Genomic DNA, 15056 nt, shown 5'->3' on the forward strand with positions numbered 1-15056 from the left:
GATTGGTGGTTGCCGCCAAAGCCTGCACAATGCCGCATGTGTAGTGCGCCTCCTGAATCCTTTCTGTTCGATAGTTGTGTCTGTCTGTCTGTAGATACACTGTAGTTTGTAGTATGTACTTACTACTACTAACTAGTATTAGGTCCATAGTAAAAATAAGAAGGGTATAATTTATAAAATAGAAAATTTAGGAAGGGTATAATTTATAAAATTGAAAATTTAGGGCTAGGGTAAGAACCTATAAACCTATAAACTGAACCAAATTAATAGAAACCGTTAAACCGATAAACCGATAAACCGATAAATGTTAAACCGAACCGAACCGAAACCAAACCGAACTTTCATTCTTTAAACCAAACCAAACTCATTATTTAATTTTGAACCGATAAACCGTTAAGTCACGGTTTAACGGTTCGGTTCGGTTTGAGCCGAAACCGTGCCCATTGCTACGTACCAATACGACCTTTTTTACACACCGGTTTGTGTACCGGTTTTGTGCACCCAGTCTACGCACTGGTTATGCATCGTATTACACACAAATGTTGAGCTTGTCTCTCAACACTACCCGATGAAGAAGAAAAATGAAGTGCTCTCCCACTTCCAAAAGCTCAAGCGCCAAGTCGAAAAAGAAACCAGTCGGCACATTCGATGCCCACAATCGGATGGAGGCAAGGAGTACTTCTCCAATGAATTCACCTCCTACCTCTAAAGTGAAGGCATTCAGAGAGAATTCTCGTGCCGACACACACCCCAACAAAATGGAGTAGCTAAAAGGAAGAATCGGCAAATACTTGAGGTAGTACGCACCATGATGCATGAGAAGCACATGCCAAATTTCTATTGGGCCGAAGCGGCATCCACGGTTGTCTATCTCATGAATCGGTGCACCACTAATGGAGTGCATGAGCTAACTCCATACGAGCTCCTTGTCAGAAGGAAGCCGATCTTGTCGCACCTCAAGGTGTTCAGAAGCATTGCGAATGTATGCATCCCGAACGAACAACGACAGAAGCCCGACCCGAAGTCGGAGGAATGTATCCTCATAGGATACTCGTCCGAGAAGAAGGCATACAAGTGCTACAACCCTTCTACCCGAGCGGTTCGGGTAAGTCGAGACGTAGTCTTCGACGAGTCTGCATCCTAGTACGCACTAACGACAACTTTGACTCCAACTCCGCTCATCCCGGAATCCACCAAACAAGAGGTAGAAGATGGAGATCACTTCGAACACATGTTCGAAGAAAGTCCGATTACAGCAAGGCCTAGTGGGCCACAAGAGCCCCCACACGACCCAAGCACGTCGCGTCCAAGTACGAACTTGGACAAAGGCAAAGGTAAGATGCCTGAATACGAAGTCGATCACCCCGACGACAGTGATTCGGATGTGTCGGCTCCCTCACTAAACAGTGAATTTGGTGTACCCATCGTGCGTACACCCGAAGTAAAAAAGGCGCTCACATCAGCGAGCGAAAAACTCTGACGCTCTTCTAGAGAGAAGAATCCCATCACTCGGCTCAGCTACAATGAGTATATGGCCCATCATTACACCTTCGTGATGAAGGTAGTGGCTGAACAAGAACTCGAGAGCCCTACGGAAGCGGCTCGTGACTCACAATGGGTGGAAGCAGTCGGCCTTCGACAATTTCAAATGGCAAGCCTTCATCACAGGCTTGAGGGGAAGGAAACGAAACCAAAACTACCACGAAAATGTCGACGTCGAAAGAAACAGTACCGACCATCCAAAGCCAAAGCCAATTCAATCCGAATCGAAGATCCAAACGTCGAAAGCCAAAGCGTACGTCGGATGCCCCGTTGTACTTGAGCTTGAGGGGGCATGTTGAGAGATCAAGCTCAACTTACTTTAGTAAGTTAGGCAACCATGTAACTTCATAGTTACCTAGATAGAATCTAGTTAGAAGTGTTGACTATAACACCTTAAATATGACCTTGTACTTAAGTGCGATATTCTAGATCCTCCACTCCCAAGTACATTTAATATAGGACTTACACTTTTGTACCTATATTATCCTCACACATGTGCACCCTTGCACATGAAATCTATATATACCTCATTCTAGGTATTTTTGTATGATGATGTTTTCTAATATAGTTACTCATCCCCCATCTTGTGTTGGTCATAAGTGTTAACTTCCTCTCTCTCTCTCTCTCTCTCTCTCTCTCTCTCTCTCTCTCTCTCTCTCTCTCTCCTCTCACACACATATCACTTAATCTTCCGCTTATAAACTAATCACATAATTAGGTACTAAATAATCCTTACTAATTACTTACCTAATTCTTAACAATTTCATTAGAAATTTCTGATAGTTCTAATAGTACTAATTGCCGAAATCTATCGAACAAATTTGAAGTCCTTAGTCAATTAGAAGAAGAGTTAAACGATTAAGTCCAGCCATAATAGGAGTTGTTTGGTTTGACAACCCTAGATCTATGCATCCCATTAGTGGTTCCATTCCCTCTAAGCAAGTTAGCAATGTGTTCTTAGCTCAAGGAATGGTTAGTACTAAAAGTACTCCTCCAATACATGTCTTAGCACTCTTAGATTCAGGAGCCAACTCTTGCTTCATGGATAGGAATTTTGCCCAAGCTCATCAGATATCCCTAAGAAAACTTTCTTGCCCAGCATCTGTAGTAGTTATTGATGGTCGTCCCATTGCGTCCGGAAATATCATAAAAGAGTAAGAGTCGATTCAAGTTGTCCTATATAATTTGGTGTGTAGTATCATTTAATATAATTAGTAGTCCAAATCATCCAATTGTCTTGGGGTTACCATGGTTCGAATTACATAACCAAGACATAGATTGGAGAACAAGAGAAAACCAGTATCAACAAACCCAAGGACCTACTCATAGGATTGCAACCATTTCACTACAACAATTGCGTGAGGAAGGACGCAAGGAAGCAATGTTTGTCTTCGCAGTATTAGTAAAACCTTCCAACACCACTAAAGAGGAATCCACAATTCAACTTCTAGAGAAGTATCATCATTATGCCGACGTGTTCGATAAAGTACAAGCCAATACACTTCCTCACCACCGACCGTATGATTGTCCCATTGATTTACAACCGGGAAAAGAGCCACCATGGGGACCAATCTACAACTTGTCACCAACCGAGCTAGAAGTCCTTCGAGCCTACATAGAGGAGAATTTGGCAAACGGTTTCATTCGACATTCAAAATCTCCAGCCGGCGCATCCATTTTCTTTGTCAAGAAAAAGGATGGATCACTTCGTCTCGTCGTAGATTACTGTGGCTTGAATAAGGTCATCATTAGGAATAGGTATGCACTTCCCCTTATCTTGGGTCTTTTAGAATGGATCAATAGTGCAAAGTTCTTCACAAAGATCGACTTACAAGGAGCATATAACCTCGTACGGATCCGATCGGGAGTATACAATTATTGGATCCGATCTGCAGAGCGTATAACCTCGTACGGAGCAAAGATGCCAAGACATCATCCATATGGTTTATTGGAACCATTACCAAATCCAAGCAAGCTGTGGCAATCCATTTCTCTAGATTTCATCACAAATCTTCCGGTCTCTAAGGGATTTGATGCAATCTTAACATTAATATATCGATATATGAAGATGACACATTTTTTTCCTTGTACTAAGGAAATCACTGGTGAAGAAACTGCCGAAATTGTCATGCGTGAGGTATGTCGGCATCATGGCCTTCCCAAACCCCAATTTGTCTCGAAATTCTCAAGGTCACTTGTAACCTCTCCTCCGTCTACCACCCGCAAACAGATGGACAAGCAGAACGAACAAATCAAACGTTGGAATAATATCTTCGGTGTTTTCTAAGCTATCAACAAGATGACTGGGCAGATATTCTCCACTTTGCTGAATTTGCGTATAATAATTCTGTCCACTCATCGACTAGGGTTACACCATTTTATGCTTATGCAGGCTATCATCCTCGGTGGTGTATATTCAAAACTCCGGAGTTACCCACAAATCCTTATGGCTACACAAGATACATGCAGACTTATGTACTCATTTACAACAAGCTCAACAAACACAAAAGGATTATGCGGATCATCATCGGCTTCCATTTAGTTTTAACATTGGAGATCGGGTATGGTTATTACGACGACACGTCAAGACTACTCACCCATGTGATAAATTGGACTATCGACAATTAGGTCCTTTCCGTAATATCGGAAAAATTAATGATGTCGCTTTTCATCCCAATCTACCTTCGCAACTACGGATACATCCGGTTTTTCATAATTCTCTTCTCGAACCGTATCAAAAGAACACTATTCCAAATCGTATTACACCACCTCCACCCCTGATCGAGCTTGAAGCAGGACCGGAGTAAGAAGTAGTTGTCATCCTCGATTCCAAGATTGTTCGCAACAATCTCTACTATTTGGTCGATTGGCTAGGCTATGGTCCAAGTGAGCGTACTTGGGAACCAGTCGAGAATGTGGTAAATGCTCAAGCTCTTATTGAGTACTTTCATCAGCAATATCCCGACAAGCCTGGTCCTCCATCTAAGACGACGTCGTCTTAAGGGAGGGGGGGGGGGGGGGGGGGGGGTAGTGTCATGATATAGCATGGTATGGCTTCAAAAGGATTTGAAGCCATGACCTTGTGTCACATGGGTTGAAGCCTTACCATTAAGCTATACACTATAACATAAAGAATATTATTTCTATTTATTATTTCACTTAGGAAATCATGTATATTCTAGATTTCTTTGGAACATTCTAGAAATGTCAAGAGTATTCCTAAGCCACTATAAAAAGAGGCACATGGCATTATTGAGAACCAAATAGGTTCAACGCCAGTCTTAAGCCTCCTAGCTATTCCTGTATATTCTCTTCATATAATATATATCTTTTGTTATCATCATTCTCTCTCTCTCTCTCTCTCTCTCTCTCTCTCTCTCTCTGGAGTTCTACACCCCTCTTAGTACTAATCCGCGATGGGTTGGTTGATGACGAAGTCAATCGATACCTCGATGACCACCCGAAGATAATACCACCATTAGATATTGACGTCGTCGAGGCGGTCAACCTATATGTGTCAGGGGTAGATATCGAGGCAGGAGATACCTTACAGAGCCCCATGCCCGAGCAGCCCTGGAATGCAAATTGGCAATCTCCCACCACGTGAAAGCTTCGATATTCGAGGAAATCAATTTAGGGAATATCAAGGACCCTCAACCGATTAAATTTGTCAAGGAACTCGCACCGATAGAGAAATTGGCAATGGTGGCCTTGTTAACAGAATATAAAGACTTCTTCTCTTGGTCGTACAATGATATGCAAGGCCTCAAACCGAACACCAAATCCACTTCAACCAAGATGCCAAACTGGTTCAACAACAGTGGTACCGCATGAATCCTAACTACACAGCCAAGGTGAAGGAAGAAATCGACAAGTTGTTGCGTGTAAGCTTTGTTCGACCCATCAAGAAAGCTACACGGCTCAGCCCGATTGTCGTCGTGCCAAAGAAAAATGGCAAGTTCCGAGTTTGCGTCGACTATCGGAAATTAAATGCCGCCACCATCACCGATGCGTTTCCACTACCCTTCACCGATGCGGTCCTGGATGTGGCCATGGGCCATGAGATATATAGTTTCATGGACGACTTCAGTGGGTATAACCAAATTCGGATGCACCCGGATGACCAGGAAAAGACCGCTTTCGTCATCGAATGGGGCGTCTTCGTGGTGGTCGTAATGATGTTTGGGTTGAAAATAGCGTCGACAACCTTTCGGTAGTATCATCACGGAAATTTTCGGGGAATATATCCCTGCCTTCATGCAGGTCTTTTTGGATGATTTCTCAGTTTATGGCCGCCAACGGGAGCATATAAACTATTTACACTTATGGCTCGACTAATGTCAAAAAGCACGATTGAGCCTAAACCCGGCAAAATGCATATTCAACGTCTCCAGTGGCGCAAAATAATGGTCTATGCATGTCACGAGTACAGGGAAGTCAATATACCACGCAACGATTTGAATAGCGGTTTGGCAGGGTGTTGTGGCCCCAACTCTTCTTTCGCACCACAACACCTTGATCCGATTACTCGGGAGGAGTAATCAATGGTGTTCCTCCAGGAGGGAGTAACATTTGTCATTGAAAGACCAAACTCAACAAAAAGTATAGTTTTGAAAATTGTCTACATGTAGTTGATCAAAGAATTTGTCTCCCTAAATCATATTATAGACCTTGTTGTGAACTTTGATTCAAACCATAGGTTATCAATGTGAGAACTCGTATGATCGAGTTATAGCTAAATAGACACACATTCTACATTCTATCAGTGTCGAGTAAATTAAGAAGAGAGAGAAAGGTGTTTTTTCTTGTTGCCCAAATGGATGTAGCTCAATTCGTAAGGTCGCTTAATGGAGACCAAGAGGTCATTGGTTTGATGCTTACATTCTATCGGTGTCTAGTAAATTAAGAAGAGAGAAAAAGGTGTTTTTTCTTGTTGCCCAAATGGATGCAGCTCAATTCGTAAGGTCTCCTAATGGTGACCAAGAGGTCATTGGTTCAACACCTACATTCTATTGGTGTTTAGTAAATTAAGAAAAGAGAGAAATGTGTTTTTTCTTGTTGCCCAAATGGATGTAGCTCAATTCGTAAGGTTGCCTAATGGAGACCAAGAGGTCATTGGTTTAACCCCAAAGGTATGCTAAAAGGGTGGCCCAAAGGAACACATGTACACCACAACATGAAGGCATGCATGCTAAAAAGGGTATGCTAAAAGGAGGCACAAAGGAACACATCCACACCACAACATAAAGGCATGCACTTGGACCAAAGGGACACCACAATATGTATGGAGTAATAGAGGTGAGAAAATTGGGGTATGTACTTTTGTGGGGTACCACAACAATTCCATGGGCTCAAAGGAAAGTTGATTTGGCAAATTTAGCAAGTATGTTTTATGTGGACATTGTCTCAAGAAGGGGTAGATTTATCTCATCTAATATTATGACACTTGAGAGGGTTTACCTTGCTAGATCGCTACTAATGAAGTAGTGGAGATAACACGGGTTGTATTATCATCTTGTTTTAATAACAAACATAGGTTTACGAAAAATAAATAAATGAGAGAGATTTTACTATTATCATTAAAGGTCATATGACCCACGACTAGAAATAGTGTTTCACATATTAGATGTGAACTGCGTAACGACTCTAGATGTTCAAGAACTCTACTAATGAATGTCGCAATTGAGAGCACACATTGTGAGACAACATATCTATGAAAGTTGGAGGGAGCATTGATGTGACAAATTTGTTTATTGGAGCAAGTAGATTTTCTTTCTTCAATGGTGCATTCATCTTGCTAGTAGCCATTCAACATGTCCCACTACTCATGTAGTTAGTGGTGACACTTATTGGTTGTGGTTGGTGCCATTGTAGTACTTTTCACACATTTATAAATAGAATCTTGTGTTTTTCAAACAAAGAGAGAGAAAGAGGAAAATTTGATAGTTATCTCTTTAATGTCCATGGGAGACTGACCAATTGGATTTTTTAACTCTTTAATGTCCATGGGATATTGACCAATTGGAATTTTTATCTATTTAATGTCCATGGGAGAGAGACCAATTGGAATTGATCTCTTTAATGTCCATGGGAGACCAACCTGCAATTTGTGGGATGGGGTCTACTCCATGGTGAGGATTGAACATCAATTCTCTCAAATTTATGACTTTGACACTACAGGGTAAACCAACAAGCCAAATAACCAATTGTACTAGCGTGACCAAAGAAGGTGAATGGCAAAGGGTGGTATTTCCTATAGCCTCAAGGGCGAGGGTATGACCACCCACTCTCCACCCCCAAAACCCAAGGCGACGACAAACCTTCATCGAGAGAAGCTCCGGAGACACACTGACTGCTCTTGCTAGTAAACCATCTCGTAAGTAAAGGCAAGCAAAGCTGAACATAGTGGGATACAATGCGTCCATCGAGGCTATCAAGTGGGGGAGGTGATGGTGGGTCGCGATCAACGAAGGCACTCGATGGTGTGAGCGTGAGTGATTTGAGTCAGGGTCAGGGTCAATGTTGGTGTCCGAGTCCGAGTCCGAGTCCATTGTTCGAGTCTATTGTCCGAGTCCATTGCTCGAGGCTATTGTCCGAGTCCGTTGTCCGAGTCTATTATTGTCTGAGTCCATTGTCCAGAGGCCTCACTCTAGCACACCCAACCCAACCATTCATTCATTCATTCATTCATTTCTCTTCTTCTTCTTCTTCTTCTTCTTCTGTCTCTCTCAGTCTCAGTCTCAGTCTCTGTCTGTAGCCATTATGGTATCTGAATACTGAGTCAACACAGGTGCAGAGTACACCTCCCCACCTCCTCCTCCTCCTCCTCCTCCTCCATGGCCCAACCCTCTGCTCCCCCCCTCTGGGAGAACCCCTCTTCCTTGCTGCTCCTCGCAGCTCTGCTCCTCTTGCCCATCCTCTTCATCTTCTTCCGATCTTCCTCTTCTTCCTCGAAAACCTCCAAAGACCTGAAGGAGAAGAAAGATGCCACTCCCAAAAAGCTTGTGGTAGAGGTTTCCTCTCCAACTCTGGAAGATCTCTCCCAGAAGAAGGTCACTGTCTTCTTCGGAACTCAGACAGGAACAGCAGAAGGATTTGCCAAGGTACTTTATCGTTCCTTCCATTATTATTATTATTTTTGCTGTGGTGTGGTGTCCTTGTTCGGATTCATCTTTGAATGAATAGGCCATTGATGGATCCATCCCATCCATCCATCCATCCATCCATTCATATATATGAATATTTCTCATGAGATCAAATATTTGTAGAAGGTTCACGGATTGAGTCATTCATCTGCAGATGGATTCTCGTGAGATCCATCCATCCATCCATCCATTCATATATATGAATATTTCTCATGAGATCAAATATTTGTAGAAGGTTCACGGATTGAGTCATTCATCTGCAGATGGATTCATTCAATCGTCTGTATGTGTATTGATTGTTGTGAAATCAAATATTTGTACAACATTCATGGATTCCTTCTCTAATCCTTGAATGGTTTTTTTTCAAGCTCAAGTGTTTGTGGAACATTCATTCATTTGTACGTATATGGATTCTTGTGATTTTCAGTCTCTGGCTGAAGAAGGTAGAGTTCGATATGAAAACAGAGTCCTCTTCAAGGTGGTCGATCTGGTACGTATCTCATGTAATTGAAGAGAAATATGTGGAAAATGAACAAGTTAAGGAGATAAAAGTGGGGAATTAATAATAATTTCGTGTAGGTTAAAGAGAATGCATAAAAAATGAACTAGAGTATCTTCGGAGAAAGAGGAAAAATAAACAAGAATATCCTGTAACTTGAAGAAAAGGTTTGGAAAATAAAAAATACCCTCTTGCAGTCTGAACAAAAACATAGAAACTTGAAGAGAACATATGAAAAATAAACACTAATCTCTTGCAATCTGAAGAGGAATATGGAAACTTAGCAACAGTATCCTGCTAATGAAGAGAAATATGGGAAATGAATACGAAAAGTCATGCAGATCTACATGCATGTGTGTATTGTTTCGGTTCCAATCTCAAGAAAGTTTTGACCATCGCTTCATTGCAAGGATGAGTATGGAGCAGATGCTGATGAGTACGATAAAAAATTCAGCAAGGAGAGCCTTGCTCTGTTCACACTTGCAACGTAAGTAATGCTTATATTGATAGCACATTAATAGTAGGGTTTTAGTGTGATTTACATTTCAAATTCCACCTTATATCTATACAAACACATAGGTATGGAGATGGAGAACCTACAGATAATGCTGCACGGTTCTACAAGTGGTTTGTTGATGTACGCAAATACACTGTCATATATATGTTTGGCATTCTTGGGAGAAATACTAAAACTGTAAACTTTTGATCCAATAAATTTGTTAGGGCAAGAAGAATGGAGGAGATTGGCTTTCAGGTCTTTCCTATGGTGTCTTTGGCCTGGGAAACCGGCAGTATGAGCACTTCAATGAGGTATATACCATGTAAATTATTTGAAGTAAAACTAGGATCTTGGTAATTAAAAGTGGTATATAATTGCTTTTGATCTGATTTCAGGTTGCCAAGAAAGTGGATGAGGCTCTTGCAGCTTATGGTTGGTCAACCAATCCTTCTCTGTTGTGGACCAGAAAATTACTCTTTATCTCCCCATTTAATGATGCCTAATCAACTTCCTCTTTTACAGGAGCAAATCAGCTGGTTTCATGTGGGCTTGGGGATGATGACCAGTGCATCGAGGACGACTTTTCAGCATGGTATATATCTTTATAAAGAAAGAATTGTGGGATTTCTTTGTTACAATTTGCTTTTAAGACAATGTGTTTATCTCAACCCTTGAGTTACGGGAAATCAATTTGTAAAGCCATTTGTTAGGATATGCAATCTAATGGGCTTCTTTGTAGGCGTGAACAACTATGGCCATCCCTTGATCCACTCTTGCTTGATTCAACTAATGCAACTCCTGCTGTGACCACGCCTTACATGGCTGCTATCCTAGAATATCGAGTTGTATTCCATGATGACGATGAAAAGAATGTGTATCAGGAGGTATTTACACCTAGGTCACGCACTCCTGGGACACATGATGCAAACCACCCATGCAGGTAAGACTTGGGCTCTTCTCTGGTCTTGTACAGTGGCAGTTTGACTTATTTGTCTATGTACTGTGTTCACTATTGTTTATGTTGATTTTTAGGGCAAATGTGGCTGTACGGAGAGAGCTGCACACTGACCAATCAGATCGTTCGTGCATTCACTTGGAGTTTGATATCCTAGGCACAGGCTTAAAGTAAGTAAGAAAAGCATGCATTATGTCGATTTTCCATTTACTTTTACTTGCCTTTCCAATGCCTGTTGCTCATGTATTTCCAGATATGAGACCGGGGATCATGTTGGGGTTTATCCAGAAAACACAAATGAAAATGTCGAGGAGGCAGCTGGATTGCTTGGATATTCCCTGGATACAATGTTTTCACTGCATGCAGAAGCTGAGGATGGGACTCCAATAGGTGGTTCTTTAATGCCACCATTCCCAGGGCCATGTGATTTAAAAACTGCCTTGGCTCGCTATGCAGATATTTTAACTCCACCACGTAAGGTATGTATGAGCTCACTGGCAAGAGGCTACATGCAAAGCAAAATGTGATGATGCATTGTCTTTTTTTTTTGTCAATATAGTGATAATTAACCTTTAGAAATCTTAAGAGAGATGCAATAATTAAACTACATGGACAAGAAACCGCCCCTACAGTAAAGTAACATAAGTACAATTCAAAATACATGCCATTTATCCTCATGTCTTTACAAAAGCTTTCCGAATTTTGGCATCTTAAAACAATTAACTGCCTGTTAGTTAAGCAGTGATAATAACGGGGGGCTCTGGTTTGTGTCTTTACATGGTATATTTGGTACACAGATGATTCCCTAACTCATGCAAATTTTGCAATATAGGCTGCTCTTGCTGCACTAGCAGCTCATGCAACCAATCCTACAGAGAAAGATAGACTCAAATTTTTGGCATCACCACTGGGCAAGGTTGAAATCTACTTTCCTTGCAAAAGCTTCTTTATTTCAAGGCTTCATAGATCTGATAATTTTTTTTTCCTTTGTAGGATGATTTTCACCAGTGGATAACTTCTAATCAAAGGAGCCTTTTGGAGGTAATGGCTGCATTTCCTTCAGCGAAGCCCCCTCTTGGAGTTTTCTTTGCAGCTATTTCTCCACGGCTTCAGCCTCGCTATTACAGCATTTCCTCTTCTCCAAGGCATGTGCTCAGCGAGATAAAACTTTTTTGTTTTGTTCAGAGCGAAAATGTATTTTATTTTCTGACTTATCACTTGCTTGTGTGCAGATTTGCGCCTGATAGGATTCATGTGACTTGTTCACTTGTATATGGGGTGAGTCCTACTGGACGGTTTCATCGAGGCGTCTGCTCTACCTGGCTGAAGGTAAATAGACATTATAGTCTAGATGCGGCAGAAATTGCTGAATGTGAGTTATACAATTATTGCTTGAATTAATTAATGTTTTGAATCTTTCAGAATTCAAGACCTGTAGCTGAGGTAGGGGATGACTGTAGTTGGGCGCCAATATTTGTTAGGCTTTCGAACTTTAAACTTCCAGCAAATCCGACAATTCCAATAATAATGGTTGGGCCTGGCACTGGATTAGCACCATTCAGAGGGTTTATGCAGGTTGGGATATTTCTCTTTTGTTAGTATCCTTTACATGCATAATATGTGCATATGAAGATTCAAGAACCATCCGAGGTTCTGAGATATTGTTGAATTCAGGAACGATCTGCGCTTAAACAATCTGGTGAAGATCTAGGACCTGCAATGCTATTCTTCGGGTGCAGAAATCGTCATCAGGTATATATATTACCATTTCCTTCATTGAAATATAAACCCAATTCCATAATATATTTGAGTTTATAATGTGATTATTGATAAAGTTAAAATAGATACTTCTTTTTTATCCCATGTTGACATTACATTGGTGTCGATGTTATGACACATTTACCCACCAGATTATGTAGCTCAGATAGATGCTTATACATGAGGATTTGCTTTTGTGTGCCTATATATCATGACACTGGTTGGGATTGCAGGATTACATATATGAAGAGGAACTCAACACATTCTTGGAGACAGGGGCCATATCTGATCTCCTTGTTGCCTTCTCTAGAGAAGGTACCACTAAAGAATATGTGCAGCATAAGATGATTGAGCAGGTGAATTGTTCACAAATTTCTTTATACCTGTCGTTGCCATCAGAATGCATCATTTTGCTATGAGTATGAACCTACTATATCTTATTTCAATGTAGGCTGCCAAAATATGGGAATATCTGTCTAGTGGAGGCAATCTATATGTCTGTGGAGATGCCAAAGGCATGGCCAGAGATGTCCACAGGACTCTTCATACTATAGTGGAAGAACAGGTGTGATCACAATGTTTTTTTATAATTTCTAGATGTTGTTGCTCTTTGTCATATATACATTCTCTTATGGGTTTGGCTTAATAATGTATCAGGCATCTGTAGACAGCACAAAAGCTGAGGCTATAGTCAAACAATTGCAAATTGATGGAAGATACCTCCGCGATGTGTGGTAAAAGACAACAGGAGGGTCCCAAAGACACGAGGCTGTGCACAGCTTGAGGCTTTTTGCTTTAATAAATAGCTGAATTCTCTTGTAACACACCTATAAAGGCTTCTTGGTAGGTAGGATACTTTGAAAATAAACAATCCCAGTGGTATTAAAATAGCTACTGAAGTACCTTGTATGAAGCTCGATGAACCAAATGTAGATTTGCGGAATTGAGGTAGTTCACTTAAAATCATATGCTGTGTGTGTAGTCAATAACTGGAAACGGGCTTTGATGGTGGGTGCAAATTGGTAGCAACATAAAACCTACTCTGATGGGCTATACAACCACATGAATATTGGATTCCATGACCTTAATGGCACATTTGACTAGCAATCGGCAACGGTTCGATTTGAGAGGGTCCAAACCAAACCGGTTTGAAACCTAACCGTTTAGAGATGTTGAAACTTGAACCGAACCGAACCGAACCACGAAATAGTTAAACTGAACCATTTAAAAAATTTCAAACTGTTAAGCCATTAAACCGGTAAACCGGTAAAACTGTGGTTTTGGTTTTAGCTTAGGTCAATTTTTTAATTTTTAATTTTTAAAATTATTAAAATTTTCTCAAAATGTGAGAATAAGGCATGAAAATGAAAGGATTATTTAAAAACAAGTTTTTTATTTAAAAAATATAAAATTGTTAAACAGTTTAAACCACGGTTTTTAACAGTTGAAATCGAACCGAAATTGAGTTGAATTGTTTAAAAAAACTTGAACTTGACCGAACCATTTAAACTGTTAAGTTGTGGTTTTGTGGTTCGGTACCGTTGTCGATTGTTACATTTGACCACAAAATTCTTGAAAATTGTGGGCTTTTGTGGGCCATGGACTAGTATAAACTTCTAGACTACAACTAACAATCGGCAACGGTTCGATTCGGTTTGAGAGGGTCCAAACCGAACCATTTAAAAATGTTGAAACTTGAACCGAACCGAACCGTTAAACATTTTTCAAACCGTTAAACCATTAAACCGTAAAAACCGCGGTTTCGTGGTTCGGTTTCGGTTTTCAACATAGGTCAAATTTATTTTATTTTATTTTTAAATTTATAATATTTCATTATTTAGAATTTTTAAAATTTTTAAGATGTTCCTAAAATGTGAGAATAAGAGTAAAAATGAAAAGATTGTTTAAAAACAATTTTTAAAATTTTTTAGAATTTTTTTCAAATTTTTAAATTTTTTTTTTAAAATTAAAAAAATTAAAAATTAAAAACCGTTTAAACCGAGGTTTTTGACTGCTGAAACCAAACCGAATCCGAACCGCACCGTTAAAAAAAAACCTAAACCTGAACTGTTGAAACCGTTAAGCCGTTAAGCCGCGGTTTCACGGTTTGGTTCGGTTCAAACCGAACCGTTGCCGATTGTTAACTGCAACAACTCTGTAGGGTTGGTCTGTTCTTGATGTTAAGGATCTGTCAGGAGTAAAAGCAAAATAATGTTTTCTTTTTTTAGGAGTCCACTTTTGGAATCAAAAGCTTCTTATTCATGTTTCATCATGTGTGCCGAACCCTCAATATAAAATTGAACCTTGGATTTGGTTGCTGCCTTAGACAATATACTTAATGTCAATTTGGCAAAGCACCTCAAAGTGATAGATTGGCCAAATGCCACAAACTGGCTTTCTTCTCTTGCATGTAAATCAATCCACATCCAAACTGTTAAGTTGTTATTTAATTGGCCAAAGGTTCACATTTCACACATTACAATGAATATTTACAAACTAGGAATGCACACATTCACTCTTTAACATTTGGTGTCAAGAAAGGATGCCCACTATTGTTGAATTGGAACAAATGGTTGATGAGCATTGTTAAGAAAGATGACATTGAAGAAATTATCATTCGCTATGTAGATATCATGCTTTTGTTTTACATAGATAATT

At 40.3% G+C, this 15056-nt stretch overlaps 1 protein-coding gene across 1 annotated transcript; it reads left to right on the forward strand.

The window, feature by feature from the left end:
* The first annotated feature begins 8348 nt into the window (after positions 1–8348).
* Positions 8349–13364, forward strand: LOC147854718 (NADPH--cytochrome P450 reductase-like). The gene is made up of 18 exons (XM_087331175.1): positions 8349–8645; positions 9115–9177; positions 9597–9673; positions 9766–9823; positions 9910–9996; positions 10081–10117; positions 10208–10277; positions 10425–10625; positions 10718–10810; positions 10894–11119; positions 11473–11556; positions 11634–11785; positions 11873–11969; positions 12063–12215; positions 12315–12392; positions 12632–12754; positions 12850–12963; positions 13056–13364. Exons 1-18 carry the CDS (start codon positions 8379–8381, stop codon positions 13134–13136), a joined length of 2061 nt encoding a protein of 686 aa, XP_087187301.1. The 5' UTR covers positions 8349–8378; the 3' UTR covers positions 13137–13364.
* Positions 13365–15056: the final 1692 nt, after the last annotated feature.

The sequence above is a fragment of the Azolla caroliniana genome, unplaced genomic scaffold (genome assembly GCF_043228905.1).
Source record: "Azolla caroliniana isolate FFs.n. ecotype wild unplaced genomic scaffold, voAzoCaro1.0.p SCAF_15, whole genome shotgun sequence".
Classification (NCBI taxonomy): domain Eukaryota; kingdom Viridiplantae; phylum Streptophyta; class Polypodiopsida; order Salviniales; family Salviniaceae; genus Azolla; species Azolla caroliniana.